The sequence below is a fragment of the Lemur catta genome, chromosome 4 (assembly GCF_020740605.2).
Source record: "Lemur catta isolate mLemCat1 chromosome 4, mLemCat1.pri, whole genome shotgun sequence".
Taxonomy (NCBI): domain Eukaryota; kingdom Metazoa; phylum Chordata; class Mammalia; order Primates; family Lemuridae; genus Lemur; species Lemur catta.
Window position 1 is genome coordinate 26,868,163 of NC_059131.1, and position 21,877 is coordinate 26,890,039.

The 21,877-nt window shown below is 45.3% G+C and overlaps 2 protein-coding genes across 10 annotated transcripts in view; one reads left to right on the forward strand and one right to left on the reverse strand.

The window, feature by feature from the left end:
- FEZ2 (fasciculation and elongation protein zeta 2) overlaps positions 1 to 21,877 on the reverse strand; it is a 232,337-nt gene that overhangs the window by 165,815 nt on the left and 44,645 nt on the right. The window lies entirely within an intron of this gene.
- VIT (vitrin) overlaps positions 1 to 21,877 on the forward strand; it is a 101,957-nt gene that overhangs the window by 52,374 nt on the left and 27,706 nt on the right. For 3 of the 9 annotated variants that reach the window (XM_045549374.1, XM_045549375.1, XM_045549378.1), the window contains exons 6-9: positions 2,564 to 2,641; positions 9,859 to 10,050; positions 15,255 to 15,311; positions 16,493 to 16,558. In XM_045549374.1, coding sequence (XP_045405330.1) covers positions 2,564 to 2,641; positions 9,859 to 10,050; positions 15,255 to 15,311; positions 16,493 to 16,558 — 393 coding nt within the window. The remainder of the gene's footprint in view (positions 1 to 2,563; positions 2,642 to 9,858; positions 10,051 to 15,254; positions 15,312 to 16,492; positions 16,559 to 21,877) is intronic. The other 6 variants (XM_045549380.1, XM_045549381.1, XM_045549382.1 and 3 more) reach the window with 3 other exon arrangements.

Sequence of the window (21,877 nt, forward strand, 5' to 3'; positions counted from 1 at the left end):
AGCACCGCTAGGCACCCCATGCCTCAAACCCCTACTATCCTCTATGGATAGAATTGTAGCAAGACTACAAACAGACTTTTTAGTATTCTTCTCGAGCAGTCCCTATTTCCTTCCACCTGCCGAATTCTGCACACCTAGGGTTCAAATTAGACTCGTTTCTTTGTCAGATCGTGAAAGGGCATAAACCGCTGTACTGTGGGTCTTTGTCTTACAATAGAGAATTCAAAACAGGTCCATATGAAAATACAAACATGTTCAGATAGAGAGAAATATAATCTCCACATAGATGTTCACCAAGTAGCTCCTGCCTAAATAAGGGCATTTCAACCTAAAGGGCTCAGTCTGCATACAATCCAAGAATCTCAACAGAGGTTTAAAATAATTAGTTTCATGACAGTAGAGATGTTTTGGGTTTTTTAAATGAAAATCAATCTGCCGAGATTATTCCCTGTAAATCCCAGCTTCCATCTCCCCTCATTGCACATAGTGACATTTAACCGAAAATACTTTTTCCCAATGATAATAAACATCGGCGCTTCTGCAATGGCTAAGAAGCCTCTTCCAAAAGGGTGAGTTAGGAGAGCGTGCTGTGGCACAGGGACATTCACTGACTGGCAGCCAATGAACCCTCCCCGTTATTCAGAGGTTCACAGCCAGCAAGTTTAACTGGACCATGTAGAATCCTCTTCCGAAGGCTCAGACACCTCTGTGACCTTTCTCTAGGTTTTTATTTCTCATTTTCACATATTCCTGTGCTCCTTTAATTAATCCACTTTGGCAGGTTGAGAAGGGAGCCGGGAGGGGACGTGCATTTTTGGTCAGCAAGGTCTTTGGAAAGTCCAGGGAGACAAAAGGTCGGTGAGGGACCCCCTAACACTGCCCGTTTATTCTTTGATCCACATTTCAGAAAACTGAGCTCATGCTCATTTTCCTGCTGAATAGAAACGGAAAGAACCACAGGGTTTTGGATGTGAGCAGAATAGTAAATGGAGGGAGACAATGTCTCCGCATGGCTTCCTGTGGACAAAGTGTGCCCCACGGATATGGGGCCCTCACGGAGTCTGAAATAACCTCCATCATTGTCTATTCAGAGCAGGCCTGGACGTGGGTCTTGACAGAATGTCCAGTTCTCTTCCCCAGGTGATTTTAACGAGGTGAAGTAGCACGAGTCAGCCCAAATATTTCACCTCATCCACACTTTGAGTGGCATTTATAGGTAATACCAGAATAAATGTTTGCATTTCTATGGAGATACATAGTTCCAAAACATTTTAACTTTTTTTTTCCGTTAATTCCCTACAACTTTGTGTAGTAAGTAGGGCCCTATCATTATTCGTATTTTCTTAATAAATAAAATGAGAGCCTCAAAGATTGAGGCAGTTAATTAAAGGTAAAATACAAACAGAAACCCAGATTTTCTTACTCCCAATCTCTGGTCCTTCCTGAGACCCTATTATTCTGCCTGCTTCATGATCCTACAGTCCCTTGTGCCGATAGGATGTTGGTGAGATGATGACTAGAGCCCCTTCCACACCCCCAGGTTCTCCATGCAATACTGCCCACCCCCTCCTCCACGGCCCCCAGCCTGTAAAAGTATTCCCTCGGGTTGACAGCTGGAATGCTTTTATTATTAGATGAGAATAACAGCTAATAGGGGATACCACTCCCAAGAGTATTTGAATTTTAACAGAGATAAAGCCATTAAGATATTCCTTCTCTAAATACATATTTCCTGAGCACTTTAGTACATGCCAGAAAATAACCACTTTAGGCACTGGAAATTCAAGTTACCAAGTCAAACAAATTACTTGCCTTCAGGGAGCTTGCGACATTCCAGCAGCACTTTCAGTTTGTGGAACAAAACTCACACGGTGGAATTTCAGGCATCATTTCATGGTCGGAAGAAAGACTTTTGCAGGCGGCAGCCTTCTCCAGTGGCACCAGGCTTGGTGACTGCTTCCCAGATTGCCTGGTCACTTTTCTATTTTATGCCTCCACTGTCTCCCTGATAGGCATGACCATCCCTCCTCCTTTCCTGGCATCTAAAGTGTCTCTCCCTGGGTGAGTAACAAATGGTTATTTTCAAGGCTGATCTTATTTACCTACTTTCAGGTTTCTCAACTACCGCGAGATTCAAATGGATCCCTTAGGGTCTGTGAAAGTGAGAGGCATAAGACCAGAGCACTCCGTCAACCAAAAGGAGAGCACGTGGAATGTTTTCACATTCATCTACTGACATAATTAAACATTCCAAGCCGCGTGTATGAAAACCTTAGCTTCCCTGCCACATCTTCATGAGTGAAAGCAGGATTGCTGATGTTAAACCACTCTGAGACATGGAGATTTGATTGTTTCCCTTCCAATATTAATAAAACACAGGCTATACGGGAAAACAAAGTGCCACTTGACTTTCTCATTGTATTCGACAATTCAGCATCAGGGAGACTGATTTTATTGAACTCAAGGGAAGTAAATTGGAAGGAGGGAATCAACTTATCAGTACAGAACCATCTAAAACCTCTAGCTCTAGAAATAAATCTTTTTTTTTTTTCCTTTTTTGCAGAAAGTAAACCCCAAAAGGGTGTAACCTACCCATCGGCTCTTACATATTCATCGTCTAAAACCCCAGCTGCCAAAGCAGGCAAGTGTTCACGTGTGATTTAATCTAAACCTTCTGAGTTGGTAAACAGGCAATATTGTGTTTTAGGAGATAGTGTAGAAATTAACATCTTAACTGGTCAAGCTCCACTGATTTGGTACTATTTTATCAGATGCCAGGAACATGGGCACAGAAATCAGTGGGATCAGAGGGCTGGGGCTGAAGAGTGAAGACTTTATTTTTTTGTTTTCCAATTCCAGGATTGTCTCCATATTTGTGTCATTTTTATTCAGGGTGACTGTTGCCTTGAATTTTATTATATTGTTACTTTAGAAGATGACATGACATTCTGTCTGGAAATGTTTTCTGGCAGCTACAAGGAAAAAGGCTGTATCTACTTAGGTATGAAATGCAGGGAAGCAAAGAGAATGATGTGGCTTATGTGATAACAGCAAGCTGCTAATCTGAATAACCCAGGCCAAGAATACACTGTCTATGGGGTTGTGCCAACCCAGCTTCCATGTGAACCACAAAAGAAGGTACAGGCAGACCTCAGGCCAAGAAAATACCTTTTTTCTAGGTTTCTGTGTTAAATCAAGAACTGTGTTATACATGATTGTGTCTTTGGAGGTGCTTTGACTTCCCGCACAAAGAGAAGCTGTGAGTAGCTTTATAATGGGATTTTGCATTGCTTCCAGGTGGGCTAGCAGCTGACTCCGTTCAGGTTCTCTTCATATACTTAAGGTGAACATGGTTTACAAATAGCAATAGAAGCTAGCATTTTTTGAGCATCTGCTGTGTGCCAGGCATTGTTCCAGGAGCTTTACCTGATCATTGCCTATGATTACCCCAGATGACCATCGGTACACACTGTTGCCCTAATTGTTTCAGGAAAGTACAGCGCAGAGAAGTTAAGTAACTTACCCTTTGTCAAACAGCTAGAAAGTCACAGACTTGAGAATCAAATCCAGACAGTCTGAAACCCCTCTCCAAATCATTACCCTAGATTTTCTTACGCTAATATAATATCAGTGCATATGAAGAGTCCCGATTTGAGGAGCCTTGCCATACAAATAAGGAATGTTTCCTGTCTTTTTCCCCAATTACTGCTCCACTATACCTCTAATGACTTTTTAATGAGTCCAGTGGTCTAGAGCTGTTTAGTTGCAAGGATACAGCTGTTCCCCACCCCTAGCCACAAACTGGCAGTGGGTACTGGTGCCTCATGGACCATTTCTGAGATATCACCTGTCCTTTTTTGGCATGGGCACAGGGAAGAGGACTGGGTGGCAGAGGTCTCCTTAAGTGGCTGGCTTCTCTGTTGTTTCATTTAGCCCTACATCCTCACGGGATGATTTCTGAGCAGGTGATGTGTGTGGACATCTGGCACGAGGGGACAGTGTTCAGCTGTATCCTGGCTCCCTCTTGTTGGGCCAGAAGTCTATTCCCCCATTGCTTTCTCCAAGTTAGGTAACTCACCCTTGGGCCCCCAGCAGCCTCTTCACACAGAGCCATGGGACTGGCTGGGTCCTCTTTGGCCCCCTCTCGGGTCTGGGGAGAGCTGGATGGAGTGAGGTCACTGTCCTCTTTCTATTCACTTCACCTGTGGCTGCCGAGCCCTGCTGGCCTGGGCCACACAGGCCGCACCCTCCCCTCTCAGAGATCCCTAGGGCAGAAGCAGTCCCCATGTTCAAGTAAAGCCCCCAACTTCAGGGACAAAATATCAAGCACCCCTTATTTTTTACCCTGAGGGGAAGAGCACTTCTAGACTCCTAGAATACTTCCCCAAAACTCTCTACAAGCTCCGCTCCTACAGTGTGCGAGGTGGGTCTGTGGACAGATTGTGGGGGAATGAGATGCCCGTCTGCCTCCTCGCAGGCCCCTGCGATCTTGATGTCTGACTCTCTTGAAGCACCTTCCCTTGGCTCGGAGAGGACAAAGCATGAAGGAAGGGAGGAAATATCCTCTCTCCCTGGATGCTGCTCTTCCTGAAAGGTGGCTACTGACATCTCCCATTCTTCTGGCCCTTTCCTTCTGCTCACTGGCCCGGGGTGAGGAGGGTGCTGGTGGTTGTGCAGGTTCTACTTGAACGGCCTCACCTGTGGGAAGTTCAGTGGCACCTCTCCTCGTTTAGAAAGGGGCACTTGGGCCCTCTGGCTTCAGCTTTGGGCCTGGATCCGGACAACAGGCAGAGTCCCATACAACCTCCTGTGACTGTAGCTACCTACAGAGCATTTGCTCTGTGCCAGGCACCTCCACGACAGTCACCCTGGGCAGAGTGCCAGGATCTTCCCGTGTTCCAGATGGGGATGCTGAGCCCTGGAGAGGTTTAGTAATTTGCCCATGGGCATAGTCCTAACCGACCCACATAATACTCAAATTCTGATTGTATCACCTTAAAGCAAGTAAAGGTGGGAGGAGAAGAGTGAAGGGGAGAGAAACCATAGTCAAATGATGACTTAGAATATACAATCCGCGTGGTTTCTACATCCTATACAGCAGAGACCATTTCCAGAACTATCTACTCCAAACACCATTAAGCCCCAGCAAGCACTTGTTTCAGATGCCTGAGTCATTGACATCCATGAGGATTGGGGGTGGGCCAGGGCACTTTCCTCACAATTTGCTGCTACAGAAATGTATAAATCAGCAAGAGCCATAGTTAAACACCAGACATTGCTGGTATCACTTGTCCCCTCTCCCAACCCATCTCAACTTTTGATGACAACATCACTGGGCATTGCTGTCAACTCCTTATTTCGAGATCATGCATGGTCATCAGAGTCTGAAATATTAAGTTCACTCATTCATTCTTCATTCATTCATTCAGTATCTATGTATTAAGCACTTCCCATGTGCCAGACCCCAAGCTAAATTATAAATATTGCAACATAAAAGGATACCTGGGGTCTCACCCAACCTCAAGATAGAGGAACCTCTTTCTTTAAAGGTGCAATCCCACCATGGAGTCCATGGAGTAAATTCTCGTGAATTCAAATAAAAAATTCCAGTAAGAACCATAGAGGAGTGTCCCCGGTGCTGCCGCTATTCCTTAAACGATAAAATCCCTTTAACAACTGGAGGAAGCAGAAGAGATGTAGGGCCAGCAGTTGCTCAGGGCTCAGCGTGCCCCCATAAGATGCTTCCTCGTCTCTCTGAGAATGTGAGTCAACAGGTAGGTCAGTCTAGGGTGGCCCCCGACAGCACAACCACCTTCTTCTATGGGAAATTGTCTCACCTGAAAAATAGAAAGCACCTTGATTTGCCCGGTGCAGACCACACTGAGGACAGACACTACCTGAGATTTAAATTTGTTCCCCTGGGCAGCTGTTATTTGGCTAGAGCCACGAGCCACTCTGGGCTAAATAAAAACAGGTAAGTGTTGGTGTGTAGATGTTCATCAGGAGACAGGAAAGTAGGTCTTATTGGAGGTTGCTGAGCAAGGGCATCAGGAAAACGCCCTACTGCCATCCCTGGCTGTGAGCTGAGTCCCTCATGCTGGAAGAAAGTGAAGCCAAAGTTTATTGCAATAACTTCAACTTCCCAGGAACCTCCTGCCCTCCTGCCTATACCCACCCAAGCCACTCCCTCACCCTCTCTTGAAAATAAAATGGCTTTGGTGAGATCGCAAGAGACCTTGGGCCACCCTCTAATGGGAACCACATTCAGGAATCTTGAAGCTGCTCATGACTTGCCTCCCACTTTATTCCCTTTTGTGGAAAAAAGCATGAATTTGGAATCAAACAAACATGGGCCCAAACCTTGGCTCTGCTACCTATTGTGTGTGTGTGACCTTCAACACATTTCTTGACCTCTTGGAAAACCTGTTCCTTATCTTAAAAAGAGGAATACCTAGGTGGACTTCCTGGTCTGTGGTTAACATCTGATGTGAATGCGTATGTGAAAGAGGCCATCGCAGTGTCTGGCACACAGTAGATGCTCAATGAATATGAGATTCCTGCCCTTGTATATAACCCTGAGTCAGGACGCAATAGGTTAGTGGTGGGGCAACCAAATCTTCCCCACCACTCTGACCTCCGAGCACTGCTGCTACGCTGGCTTCAATCTCCTTCACTGCCCTCGCTGACAGCACTGTTCTTCGCCAGGAGAGGGAAGCACAGCAGGAGGATAAATGTCAGCTACTACCACTTCTCGAACACCTGCTGTGTGCCAAGCACTGGGTAGGCCCCCTATAGACATGATCTCTAATTGTGACAGTGGCCCTGCCAAGCAGGAATCCCCATTTTACAGCAAAGGGGGCCAGGCTCAGAAAGCTTTAGCAGCAAGGCCGGGGAAGGTGCAGCCACAAGTCCAGCCCGGCCCTGGCTATGGTTCTCAATTCCGACTTCCCAGGCCCACCCCAGGTCGAGTGAATCAGAATCTCTGCACTTTTAACACCCCCACTGTGATTCCAGCGAGGAGCCGAGGAGCCGGTGGAGGGAGGTCCCAGGCCCCGCCCCTGCTGTGGAGAAGGCGGCTGTCTGGAGCTGTTCTTGACTGTGTCCAAAAGAAGACTGTGTTCACAGCCCAAGAGGAGTTTTGAAATGCTTTCCCATGAAAATCTTTGAAAAAAGATCACACCTCCATGCATCTGAGATTGTATAAAGAAACTATTTTACAGGTTTTATTCCAAGTTGCTCAAAAAGAACCTGGTTCCATGAAGAATTCACTTTGGATCAAATCAAGGGCATTATGTTCAGTAAGGAATTGGGAGCGCTTGGGGTAGGAGGGGTGATTTTTCTCTATCTCCCCTCTTAAAGGCACTTCTCATCCCTGAAGGACAGCAGGCAAAAACAACAGCCTATGGAAGCCCTTGGAAGCCCATGGAAGCCCAGGGCTGCGCTGGTTGAATTTATGATGCGCTTGAAAGCATCTGTGTTATAATCAAGTGACAGAGGCTGCCCTCGGGATATTTAACCTCTCTCTAGCAAATCAATATTAGCAAAGGCAGGCTGAGGTCATCAGGAGCCTTGGAATTAGCCAATGGTGTGAGAAAAAGATCATTCAGTTCTCCAGTGTACACGTTTAAGGTGGCAAAAATGTTCACTACTTCCAAGTAGTTTTATTTTGAGGACATTGCAGTTTAATGAATAATTTACAAGTAAAATGTATTGTCAGCTTATTTGCAAATCTCTCTCCAAATTATTAATTATATCCTATTTCATAAAATATACAAGTGATTCCGTTAAATGGCTTTTCCCTAGATGAAGCAGATCAAACTGGGGCCTGCATCTCCCTAAAGAGGCATTAATGCCTGGTAGCATTTACCGGAGGGTAAGACAGAGGAGTACTTTGGAGAAATTAGAAACTTCTCGACTACTCCTTAGGAAAGCTCCATCCCCTTAAAGTGATGGAACTGTCATAAATCAGGCAAATTCGGTTTTGCCCGAGGATGACTTGAAGACTGGCTGAAGCCCTGAGGCTGCTGCCAGCTCTTTAGTGATTTGTCTGGCTCGGTCCACAGGCAGATTTAAAGGCAACCAACGTTAGCAAGAAATGGGGCAAGTGAGAGATCTGCTTCCTACCTTGACCACTAACCCCTGCAAGAGCAGACGGAATGGCTGAATTCCAGCCCAATTCCAGGGCTGCTGTTTGCTGCCCTGCTCTCCCCAGTCAATGCTGTGATTCCTACAGAAGGTGACAGAGCCAGGGTGGGGAGGTGAGCAGGTGCCAGTGCCGGGCAAACCCACCATGCGTTTGTCTGCATGGCTGAGCCAGGTCTGTGGTTCTCATGCGATTTTCCCAGGATTCCGTGCAATGTCAAAGAGGAAGTTGGATGGTTCCTACGAAGACAGAAGCACCTTCTTATCTCAGATGTCATCCCTTTGGTCTGCTGTCCTGTGCAGAAAATGCACGAATCCTAAGCAGAGTTAAGGCTAGAGCTGGGATGCTATAGAAAGCTACAAAATGCCCCTGAAAAGATATTCACATCCTAATTCCTAGAACCTGTAAATGTTTCCTTATATGGCAAAAAAACCAAAACCAAAAACAACTGGTGGGGGTGCTTTGCTAATGTGATTAAATTAAGGATCTTGAGATGGGAAGATTATTCTGGATTATCTGGGTGGGTCCTAAGTGCAATCACATGCATGTTTCTAAAAGGAAGGCAAAGGGAGACTATTTCACACTCATAGAGGAGAAGGTCATGGGAAGATGGAACAGAAGAGGAATTGAGGGTGCTGGCTGAAGACTGAGGCAGCACAGCCACAAGCCAAGGAATGCCAGCAGTCAGCAGAAACTGCAAAAGGCGAGAAACAGATTCCGCTCTAGAGGGAGCTCAGTGCTGCTGAGACCTTGACTTTGGCCCAGTGATATTGATTTTGGACTTCTGGCCTCTAGAACAGTGAGTGAATATGTTTCTGTTGTTTTAAGCCACCAAGTTTGTGGTGGCTTGTTACAGCAGCCCCAGGAAGCTCATGCAGACGCACACGTATGGCAGCTGGCATGCCACCAATGCAGCCCGGCAGGCACAAGCACCAGTGGGTGGTTGTTCCCTCCTGGGACTGAGGAGCTGCTCACTTTGGGGGCTGCTGCGTGTCTCCCTCTGTCACAGACCCACAGTTCTCAAGACGATCCCGAGGCCATTGAGTAGCCACTCCCTTGCTCTCAGCCTTCGAGATGGGCATTAGGGCACTAGGGCATTAGGGCACTAGCTAAGTGAAATGAGCTTTACAGGGAGGCAACTACACAGGCCTTTAAAACCGTGGACGAAGAGCACAGTTGAGAAGTAGAATCTAGGTGATCTTCACCATCTACTTAGTTCCATTACCCCATTTTACAGATGAGGAAACTGAGACCCAGAGGAGTTAGTTGACTAGTCATGAACCAACCTAAACTAGAATATCAAGAATGCATTCTCTAAGAAAAAATCATAGAAAGCTCCCAAAGTACCTTCTATTCCAAGGCCAACACTACTTGAAACAGAAAAACAAACAAAAAAAGAGTCCATGAACCATTAATTCAGCAATTAATCATGTTCTGCCTTGTCTATATTCTATGTTGCCATAGTTTTGAACTTTCATTTAATTATTTTATTGTTATTTAATCTTTGGTTTGTTGATTAGCTTATTGCTCTGAGTTTATATAGTACATTCCTTTAGGCAAGAACTGTGGGCCCTTCATTTGGATGTCACCCTCCGCAGCGGCTAGCACAGGTCTTGGCTCATAGCTAGTGTTCAATAAACATATATTTTATTTCTAGTCCTGTAGAAGCCAAAAGGCTGTTTTGTGGGCATGGGTCTAATTCCATTTTCTTACAGGTGAGACCACAAAAGCTTATGAGAGACCCTCCGTTCCAGGGACAACCTCACAGCCAGTCACTCTGACGCAAGTTCTGGCTGTCACCACAGCCGAAGCCAGCCACACCACCTTGCCAAAGCCATCCCCATCCGCAGCTTCTACCACCAGCAGCCCCAGACCACAGCCCGTGGGCCACAGGAGCCGGGAGATGGGTCAGTAGGTGGACCGTGTGTGCCGGGAAAGTGGGAGATGGGGTTTTGGAGTAACAGCCCCGTCTGAACCCCCATACACGGTGCCCCTCTCCCACCTTTTGAGCTGGGTGAATGGGGAACGCCCGAGACCTAGGCCAAGGTATGCGGTTGTGTCCTCCCAGATTCAAGGGAGGATATAGATTCAAAAATAGGACTGCTGTGACCGTACATTTGGAGGTGGGATATTAAGTAAAACTTTCCCATTGCAAAATCCTCATTTCACCGAAAAGCTCAGCTGGAGGGATAGTAGGTTTCTACGTAAACACTGCTGAGGTTTTTTTTTTTTGGTTATTGTTGTTGTTTCTTAAATGACAAATGGTATACACCTGGAAGTCTTCAAATATTAAAAACAAACAAAACCAAAAGAGTCCCTTTAGGAAAAGTCAGATAGCTAAAATTTGTGTTCCTTTTCAAATTGCTTTCATCTTACCACTTTTATCCATCTCTTAAATCATGTTTAAGGTTTTCCTGGCCGGGCGCGGTGGCTCACGCCTGTAATCCTAGCACTCTGGGAGGCCGAGGCGGGTGGATCCCTCGAGGTCAGGAGTTCGAGACCAGCCTGAGCAAGAGCGAGACCCTGTCTCTACTAGAAATAGAAACAAATTAGCTGGCCAACTAAAATATATATAGAAAAAATTAGCCGGGCATGGTGGCACATGCCTGTAGTCCCAGCTACTCGGGAGGCTGAGGCAGGAGGATCGCTTAAGCCCAGGAGTTTGAGGTTGCTGTGAGCTAGGCTGACGCCACGGCACTCACTCTAGCCAGGGCAACAAAGTGAGATTCTGTCTCAAAAAAAAAAAGGTTTTCCTAAGGTCAAGTTTAAGGAATTCATCTCGGCACTACATCAAACAGAGCCTTAAGAGCTCATCTGATAATCCAGTTTCCAGTTTCTGCACAGGCTTGTGTCTATGCCACCCTGGGCTCACCGGCACCTGTCTCGTTTCTAAAGGCTGGAGCTGGAGCACCACTGTTGCCCCCGCAACTCCTGAATATTTCCCACCGGGTGCCACTTTTTCCTTCTGGGAGGAAGAGCTCGGGACTTGTTTTTCTCAGCCTCACCTCCAGCTTCCTGTCACTACTGCCACACAGCGGGCCCTGCCCCCTCACACAGTGGAGCCCAGCTGTCTGTCTGTCCATCTTTTTATCTAACAAATGTGAATCAGCACTTTCAATACCCTAGATACTTTTCTAAACACCTTGCAAATATCAGCCTATGGACTCCTTCATAACAACCCTATGAAGTAGATTTATTGCTTCTAATTTGAATGATTCATTGTATTAGTGAGGGTACCAAGAAGTTTCGGGGTGAAGAAACTGGCCCTTTCACACAGCTGGGAAGTAGCAAATCTGGAATTCAAACTGCAGTAGCCTGGCTCTCCTCTGACCCTTGCAGGGGGGCATTCCTGCCAAGAAATGAACAGCGCAGGCCTGGGCGGAGCACACCTCACCATGGCAAGATTAGAGGGTGCTTGACCCAGCCAACTTCTTCTGTGATCAATAATAAATAACAGAATTCGTAAAGCCCATCTTCCCTGTGCCAGGCACACCGCATGCATTATTTTATTTAATCTTCCCAAGAACTATCTGAAATAGGAATTATTATTATTCCATTTTACAGATGACTCATGGAAAAAGCTGTGTTATAGAGTCCTGAAATAAAAATGCCATAAAAATAATTTTTGAGGTTCTGAAATGCATCAAACACTCCCCCACCATCCTATTCTTATTTAACTCAGATGAATATTAACAGAGGCACACAGTACCTGACAGCAAAAGAGAAATAATTAGTTCACAAGGATGCTGAGAGGACAGGGTTGACAGGGGTCCCATGGCCAGAATTGTTTTTTTTTTTTAATTTCAGCCTCTTGACTTTAGATTTCTTGATTCTTTCAAAGATTTTTGAGTATCTAAGTTGTTTGTCTCCTTAGAGAACATCAATTCCTTACATAACACGTATAATTAAACATGTGGCATATTTATTTGGCTACACCGAGAGCTTGGAAACCCTGTTGCAAGTTGGGCTCTGCTGGTGGAAAACCTCAAGAAACTTGAAGTCGTGGTTCTCACCCTGGCAAAGCTTCATTATTCCTGGCTTGGGGACAGGGGCTTTGGACAACGGCCTCCTAGCCCATCAGTGTTCCTTCTTCATCCTTGTCCAGCTCCCGCTCCCATGCTGACCCACACACTGCTAGACAAATCCTCGGGGCAAGTGCTCTGGGCAGAATGCACTGTAATGGCCAAGTTGAGGGAGAGGAAGGACTTTTTAAAATTGTACCACCTACACAAAGGATTTTCTGTAAGCATAAAAAGACGTGAAATTTGATGTTTAAAGGTCTATGTCTTTTTTCAATAATGGTTTTATTGAGATATTTTTCACATACTCTACAATTTGCCTATTTAAAGTGTGCAATTCAATAGGTTTTAGTATATTTACAGTTGTATGGCCATCACCACAATCCATTCCAGCACATTTTCATCACCCCCAAAAGAAACCCCTACCCATGGACAGTCACTCACCATTTCTCCTAACACCCCACCTCCCAGCCCTAGGTAACCACCAGTCTACTTTCTCGAGTGCCTATCTTCATGTATGGCTGTAGATATTTGCTGTGATATTTTACCCCAACTATATTAAATAATATTTAGCATTTAGATAACTTTTTTCTCCAAATGAACTAAAAATAAGAGAGCAACTCTCCTCATGCTGCTGATAGACAAGTGAGTTGTTGTTATTGCATTTATTAAGGGTGTTTTTATTTTTTTCTCTTACATATGTGACTTTAGGCAAATGATTCTAGAAGTGGTTGTGGACAGGGTGTTCATGTAAAACCTAATTCATTTGTTCACCCAACAAATACTAATTGAATGCCTACTATGTGTCAGGCACTGTTCTAGGATCCGAGCTACATCAGAGGACACATCCCACCAAGATCCCTGCAGCAGGTCACTTCAGTTTAGGACACCCACAAAGGGTGTAGCCAGAACAGGAGCTACCTGCGTTTGGGGTCTAAGCATCATTTTTGGTGTACAATGGGGTAAAGAGCTGCCTCTCATACAGGACATAGGACCTTGGAGAGAGTTCAGTGGAGAGTAGAAACTAGGTAGTGGGAAGAGACAGGGGCTCTCCGAGCCCATGCAGAGGAGCTGATGCAGGTGGAAGGACTCCAAGGAACACGGGGCTGGACACCACCACCCCATCATGGCCCCTTATCTGACCCATGAATGTGCAAACCAAGACAGAAAGGAGCAATTCAAGGCTGGGGCTAAGGGAGCCAAGACTTCTCACAGAAGCAGGAGTGAGGCAGTTCTTCCTGGGAGAGGCAGATCTAGAGACAGGCTTAGGAAAGTTTTCTGGAAAAGACGGAAAATCCCTCCAGGCCCAACCACAGGGCCAGCTGAATCTACCACAGGCTTTGCAGGTGGAGCAGCTGCACCCTCCTACGTCTTCCTAGTCAGGTTCATTTCAAGAAGTGCCATGGAGGCTTCAGCTGATCTAGATTAAATGTGTCCACAACCAGGGTAAACGTGGGAGGAGAAGAGCGCCGCCCAGTGGCAAGGCATGGCGATGACTGAGATGGTTCACACCTGTCTACTCCCAGCCCCACCCCTGACCATGGGCAGCTAAGGAAGCACGAAACTGGAGGTAGCAAGAGAGACCAGCATCTGTCACTGCCCGTTCCTTCTACGTGCAATTTCCCTTCTCACCAACATTTATCTTACCTGTGAAAGTTTATCTTCCTTAAGGGGTCTGGAGAAGGCCTTCCTTAAAACCCAGTCTTACAAAGTAAGTTTCTTACGTAGTAAGAAAAAGACAAAAATTCCAAAAGAAAAATGGGGAAAGATCATGACCAGGCAAGCCACAGCAGAGGAACTACAAATAGCCAATAAATATTCTTTGAAAAGATGTTCAACTTCACCAGGAATCACATAAGTGCAAAACCAACAAGATGCCATTTCTCACCAGTTCACATTGGGAATTGATAACACAGTTTTGGCAGGAGCGTGGATAAATGACCCAGAATTCATACTTACAGGAATATATCCTAAGGTAACTATCAGCCAAGGGTGAAAAGAAGCATGAACACAGACGTTGTTCGTAGTAAAAACGAACGAGTTAATGGCCCATCATTAGAAGAACAGTTAAAGAAGGTACTGTACAGCTATTAAAATGTTGATGAATATGTGCACTCACTGACTGGAGAAGATTGGCCTGTGGCAGGTTGTTCAATCAAAGAAACAAATTACAAAACAGCAAGGGTACCAATCTCCTTTTTGTAACTGTGTGTTGTATATGACAACATATGTGTAGAGAAAGGGATACAACTCTACAGACCAAAATCATCTACCCATAACCGCTGGAGAGAGGATAGTTACTGATTGCTTTTATGCTTAGTATATAAATTTTTTACAGTAAGGCTGTATTATATGTACAAATAGAAAATAAAGATACTCTGAGTTTGTAACAAATAATTGGAACAAAGACAAAAAGAGTCAAAAGCCACAGATACGTCCAGTTCTAAGAGAAATTGAGATTTTTTTCCCATGATATTAATATCTTTTCTCGTCTCCTCCATGATATTTGGTTCTTTCCCTCAGCTGGTTTTTATGTCCTCCTCCACCCCCTATTTCTCCCCATCTCCCCTTTTAAAACCTTGCTTCAGAGAAATTGTCCAATAAATAATGAATGCTGAAGTGCATTTGATTCTCTCTCGGAGTAATTAAAGATAACCCATTGTGTACCTCTAAAAATGACTGAAAGCTAATGCTATCTGCATCCACACCATGTTAACATAGTTTAAGCAGATTGTTAAATGTTAAGTGACATTTCTTTTGAAAGATTACTTTAACCTCCTCATGAGTGGTACAGTTGAGGAGAATTATTGCAAGAATAATTGAATGTAAAGAAATATGGCACTTTAGTAAAAGATACTTTGATAATTGCAAAATTCAAGGGTTATTATTATCTGAAATTTTTAATCAGTGTTTTAAGTTAAACCCATTTTATTTTTCCATTTCAATGCTTCCTCCAGGGCAGGTTCAGACCAAGCAAGGACAAAGCTTTACCTTTGTTCTGACCTTCGCAATGTCTCGCTAGGTTGAATCATGGAAAGAATGAGAAAAGTTCAATTAAAATTCCTGCTCTGACGAGTTGAATGTTCTTACAGATCTATGGTCCACCCCCACCTACACGAGCAGCCAAAACAGGCCCGGAGCCAATCCAGGTGAGAACTTGAACTCCCTTTCTAGGTACTGACGAAAGTTAAGCTTGTTTACATGAGGATCATCTTTCCAAATCCTTGCCATTTGATTTGGATTTGGACAGAGAACATTAAACCAGTTAGGCCAACAGAAGATACTACTCAGGGTCCAGCTTGAAGGAAACTTGTACAAAAAATAAGGAAGTCGCTAAGTAAGCAAAGCATTTACCTTTCTTTCCCTTGAGGCAACTTTTATGGAGGTTGTGATAGAAATTCCTAAGGATTCAGTAACCAGGCTTTTATTAACGTGAAAAGTGATATTCTCTGGGGTCTATTCTTGAGGAACTAGCATAAAAGAGTGAAGGAAATTTTTACCATCTCCCAGGAAAGGGATTCTTTTTTTTTCTCTCCCTTGCTTGAGTACTTCTATAATTCAGGAGCTAGAAATACGTCGTCCTGCCTCCAGGAATTCACCTATGAATTCTGACTCCCCTGGCGTTCTTCACTTTTGTGTGCCCCTTAGCAATTTGGCCCAAGAACTGGGAATCTAGCAAATTCTCTCTGTGGCGCTGTTGAGGCCTGCAGAGATAGGAGTGGAGCAGGGTTCGATGTTTTCTACAAACTCTGCTCTGGGCCAGGCCCATGAGCTGATAGACTTGGTGGAAGTTTACCATTCCCTTTAAAGCCGAGGGCACTAGGATCAGAGGTCAGGTCCTGCAATAGGAGGTGTTCGGGTCTTCCTCCTGCTGAGGGCTACTCCTCTGCCCTCCACATGCTCTCAGAAACTGTAGGTTGTTTTGCTTTGATGCCGCATCGGAGCAGGGGCTCCATGGGGTTCCGTGATCAGGGTGAGCAGTTTCCACGGAAGCTCACAGTTGCACCTTTGCCAATGTCCACACTGCTGTCCTGGACAAAAGGGCTTAAGAATCAGAACAGTGGGCAGGGCAAGGACTCCAAGGCCATCTTAGGCATCGTCAAGCCCATGGGACTGTTCAGGAGGCCAAGCCATTGGGGCACCCTTTCCACCTTCCCCTTGGCCAGGATTTCTGCCTACTTTACAATCCCCAAAAGTAGAGCCAACCACAGGGAGTTCGGCAGACTTCCAGGGAAACTCTGAGCTAGGGTCACTTTGAACAGGGGCGAGACAAGGGCAGGAAGCCGTCTGCTGACGTATGGAAATCAGCTGACCCTGTGTGATCCCCCAGGTGTCCAAAGGCAGGATTCTTCAGGAGCTGCCTTCCAGAAGCCAGTCGGAGCGGACGTCAGCCTGGGTAAGCTGCCCTCTGCCTACCGTCCCTGCTCCCTGGGAATCTGCTCTGCGGCACCTGCAGACACACAGACCTCCACACGCACTCGCGTTTGGCCTCTGCAGGTCCACTCCAGGTCACCAGAGTGTGGGGGCCTGCCAAATTATTTTAACCTCAAGAAAATGTCTCTTTGATCTGTCCTCAGTGTGTCTGAGAGAAAATCTCTGTCAACTCAGAGGCCCAAGGGCTGTCATGACTTCATGTGCCCTTGAGAGGTTCCCTAGCTGAGCATCCCTGGACCGGCCTCTGGGGTAAAGTGCAAACACCCAGACACGCCGCATGAACCACACATGGCACGGGAGGTGGCTGGAAGGAGGCACATTACCCTTCATCATCTCCAGTTTTTATACTACCTGACAACGTTAGGTTTGTTCCGAGGTTGTATCTGCTGAATTCATTTGGCCTCAGTCCCTTTTTTCTAACCTTACTGGCCTCCAGTTCTACTGCTCTGAGAAGCTCTGTTCTTCATGCTCCTTCATGCCCCAGTCATTACAGGGGCTCTGTGACCCACACAGGTGTTCCTAGTTCCCTTTTTGCCCTCAAATCCTACCGGTTCCGCTGCTCCTCACCATCATCCCTGCAACTTTGCTCTGAGAGCCTCAGACCCTCCCATGACCCCGCAGCGCATCCTTGCCTTGGAGGATGCTCCCAGCCCGCAGGTGCTCAGACCTACACAGTTATGAAGCCCCACTGTGGCTCCTGCAGGGGGAGGACGCCATTCACACAGCCTGAGTTCGGGGTTCTTAGATACCCTCGAACCAGTTCTCCCCTCAGATATAGTCATGTATCTCAGGCAAGTCGCCCAGTTGCCTCAGCTATAAAATCATCACATCATGGAATTGGAAAGAACTGTATAAAGTACATCTTGTCTAATTTCTCACCTAAAAATGAATCCCTTATGGTGTGCTAGACTGAGGCTTTTACCCTATGTCAGATCATTTTAAGTGGTAGGGAATTTCCCAGCTGCTTCAATAAGCAGTGACATTAAACATATTAATAACTATCCAGAACTTCAGCTCATCACTCCTAATTTGTCTAATCCAGTGGTTCTCAAAGTGTGGCTCGAGGACCCTACTTTGAGGGATTCTTCAAAGTTCTCCCTTCTCTGACTGCCTGTCTGCATGAGGACAGATTTTCTCCATATGCTTAACAAAAACAATGTATCACAACAGATTGACTGCAGGAGCCTACATCAGATTCCAGATGTCTTATATAATATTATGACAGACATCGAAGACATTTGCCACCCTTGTTACTGAACTCTTTTTGTTTTAGAAGTTATTTTTCATTTAAAAATGATATTTGTGTTAAAATATAACAGTTCTATTATTTGTAAATGAATGAATAGTAAATAAATTTTTAGTTAATATTCTGTTTCACACGAAAGAATGCACAGTTGTAATTTCGAAATGATAAAAATCAACAGATATAACCCTACACAAACAAAAGCTCTTTAGGGTCTTCAATAATTTTTAAGAGCATGAAGAGGCCAAGACTCTATGAGAGTCTCTCAAATTTGAGAGACTCAAATATATGCAGCTAGACTTCATGTCTCCTGATATGTCTCATCTTTTCCAGGGTAAACTTCTCCAATCCCCAGAATAGGTCCTTACATGACGTGGCAGTACACCCTCTAGCTAAACTACAGACTATTAACGATTCATAGAACAGGGACCCTGAGCAGAACACAGTGCTACAAGGGTTTTGTGCCAGGGAATTGCCTCTCTTGTCCTAAATACTCTGCCTCCACTAAAACATCCCAAGTCCCCCTGCCTTGTCTCACCATTGGCTTACCTCCTGCTGAGCTTGCAATAAGGAATGTCCCCAAGATTTTATCTCTTTGACTTCTGTAGAAGCAGGTTGCCCCAATCCTGTCTATGTGCAATTGAGTCTTTGATCCCAAGGTGGAATATCACATATATCTCCATTAAATCCTCCCTTAGTTCAGCCTGTTGCAGTTTTTCTGACCCTTAATTTCTCCTCCTGATCTTTGTATCATCTGTATAACTGATAAACATGCCACCTGTCTCCATTCCTGTCACTGATAAAAATACATCACATGGGACCACTGACTCCTGTGACCCCCACTAAACACTTCTTTTGTGTTTAGATCAGTGCATTAACAGACAAAAGCAGCTGCATATGGACCTAATGATGTCGGGCTCAACTTTTCATCCCCTCCCACCCCAGGACACCAGGCTTATGACCCATGAGTAATGCCTTCTGCCCACAGATACAACTTTGTACAGCCCTAATGTAAGCCATCACTCTCACTGCAGGGGAACTGTTACTTAATTTTAACAAATATTTACTGAGTATACTATATGTCAGCCACTGTGTATGTTAGAACTACAAAGCAGAATCAAATATTTTCAAATGCTAGGATTCTGCTGCTGGAGCTTCTGCCTTCACAGGCCCCACAGTCACCCCCTGCAGAGCCATCGGGGCCTCCACAGCCAGACCCCTGCTCCTCCTCCCAGGGCCCTCTGAGTCAGGGCAGGCTGCCCCTGCTGTCTTCCCGGAGGAGGTGGGGATGGTGAGCTCCTGATGAATCAGGTTAGAACTCGGTGACTTCTCAGAGCCATCCTTACGCTGGTTGGCTTCATGGTACCATGAACTCTGTGTGAGTCAAATAAGCTTCACTAGCCTGGCAACTCTAACCATGGAGTTAATGTTGTTTCCATGAGAAAAAGCTGTCAGGTTGCAAACAAATACCCCACACCAAGCCTTGAAGGGTAATCCACTTATAAACCTGGGACTGTGATGCTTCACGGCGTGACGGCTGGTGCCCAGGACCCCAGACTGTCCGCAGCCTTCTCTGAAAGTCCTGTGACGCATGCGCTGCCAGCTTGCCTATACCTTCGGCATGGTTGCTGCACCCTGCTCTCTCCTCACTTCAGTGCAGCAAGAGGAAGCTCTCCAAGGGGGCCCCACAGGCCTGCTGCCCTTCAGACTGCCACTTCCTCCTAAAAACTGCACCCCCGGGGAGTCACTGGGGAGAAACCAAGGAGCTGAATGGCCACCTGAGCTCTGTCTTACAAAACTTGGGAGCCCTAAGGGCCATGTGTCGCAGCTGCCACTTGGGTCCCACGGTGGTGACTTCCAGATGTGCAGGAGAACAGAAGGGGCTGTAACCAGCATAAATACCATCGCCAGGGTTTTAGAAGCAGAGATGGTTCTGGGCACTTTGAAGACTCAGCTACATTAGCATGAGTTACAGGTGGCTGTGCCAGGCCTACCTCTTCAGTGGCCTAACCAAGTGCCCCAAGATGCGGACACGATGATGTCTGTGACTTACCTCGATGATGTGATCAACAGATGGTGCTTACATGCAGGCTCCTGGGCCAGACTGCCTGGGCTTAAAGTTCTGCTCTGCCACTCCCTGTGCATCAGTTTCCTCACCTGTAAAATGGGGTCATAGTTGTGCCTAACTCACAGGGTTATTGTGACTTAACACGTACAAAGTGCTTAGTCAGTGCCTGTCACTGAGCAAGCACTCAATAAATGTTGATGGATTCTATATTTTTACCATGGAAATCGTTCAGAACCAATACTTCTCTTAGACCTGGCTGTACCTGTGAGATGACCAAGCAAGGATTATCACAAAAACAATCCCCTGTTTTTTTAAGAGTGACTTACACATTTCAGAATGATTTTATACACATTTATCTCCCCTGAGTCCCCTCTATGTGAGGCAGGGCAGGGAAAGTCCTTATGACCTCAGCTCAACACTGAAAAAAACTGTAGGTGAACTGCAGAGAAGGGAGGTGAGCCCCTAAAGCCCCCAGCTAGTCTTTGGTAGACCCAGGATGGGTCTCCTGACTTCTTTTTCCTCCAATACCACCCTTGATGCCAGAATACAAATGTTCTTCAAATGTTCTCCTTGATGCCAGAATACAAATATTCTTACAAATTTACTTCTCATTACTACCAAGTCCAAAAAACACCAAGTCTCAGCTGTCCAAATATTTTTCAGCCCTCAGCTTTTGGAGGAATGTAATTTGGTTCAAACTTGTCCCAAACAAAATGAAAGTGGCATTAATAGAAGGTCAGGCTTCCAGGCTTCCACGGGCTTGGAGATCCCTGATGTTGGGGGACTGTTTTTTATCCTGATAAAGTAATAGAGCACCCAGAATTCTAATCTTAATGACATTCAAGGGTGCTTGGGCAAAAAAAAGAAAAAAGAAAAGAAAAGAAAAGAAAGAAAGAAAGAAGAAAGCAGCCTTGGGCAAAAATTGAGAGAAGCCACTAGTACATTTAAGGAAAGGAACAAAGTGCATATTCTTACCAGTAGGTGGCGATAGAGTAATGAGACTAAAGCAGAATGTTTCAACATAAATCATAAATATTTTAAATGTAGAGACCATCTCACCCAATCTGTTTATGTTATTTACAAAGAAATTAAGGTTCACAGAGAATACGTGACTTGCTCAAGGCCACACACCTGGTTAATGGCTGAGCTAGATTAAACTCAGGTCTCACCATTAGACCAGAATGCACAAGAGCACAGATTGCCTTTCAAAACTGCCTGGCATCTTAATCACATAAAGAAAAACATCACCTTTTTTGAGTGTGTTAGTAATTTCAGCCGGCAGCCTTGCTGAAATTATTAGCAAAGCTGATAGCCTTTAAGAAATAAAACAGCTGATCATACTCCCAGCCTTCTGAGCTAAGAGAGGAAAGGAAGAGGGGAATGAAACCAGGGAGAGAGGCAGGAGGGAGAGAAAAGGAAACAGCTAGTTTTGTGTCCTTATGAGGCTTAGTAACATGGTTGTGCTGCCTTTGAGCCCCTCCCAGCCTTGATTCCCCCAAAGAGATCAGGGATTATTCAGTAAGAATCTCCCCCACTACTACCCCTTCCACTTTAGCAGCACCAGTATGCAGTGAAGGGTGTTAAAGATTATTGCATATGGAATTCTGGTGCTACTTTGCTTTATATTCCTTGAGGCACTCAGTGAGAAGCTGAACCTCAGGAAATGAGTAAACTGTCTACTCCCTGAAGGCGTAATTCCACGAAAGAGAATTGAAACAAACAAGTAGGACAAACGTACCTAGGATGATATAGGCACATACTGAGTGTTTAATAAGTGTGGACAGATGGGTGGATGGGGAAAGATTTAGGGTAAAAGATCTCAGATCGATACAATGAAAATTTTCTCACAACCTCAACAGTCCAAGAAGGAACATACTACTTTGGTTGAATATGTAATGAATTCGCTGTCTTTGGAGATGTTCAAGCACCAGCCAGCCACTCGGCAGTGATGTTGTAAAGCAGGTTGGGAA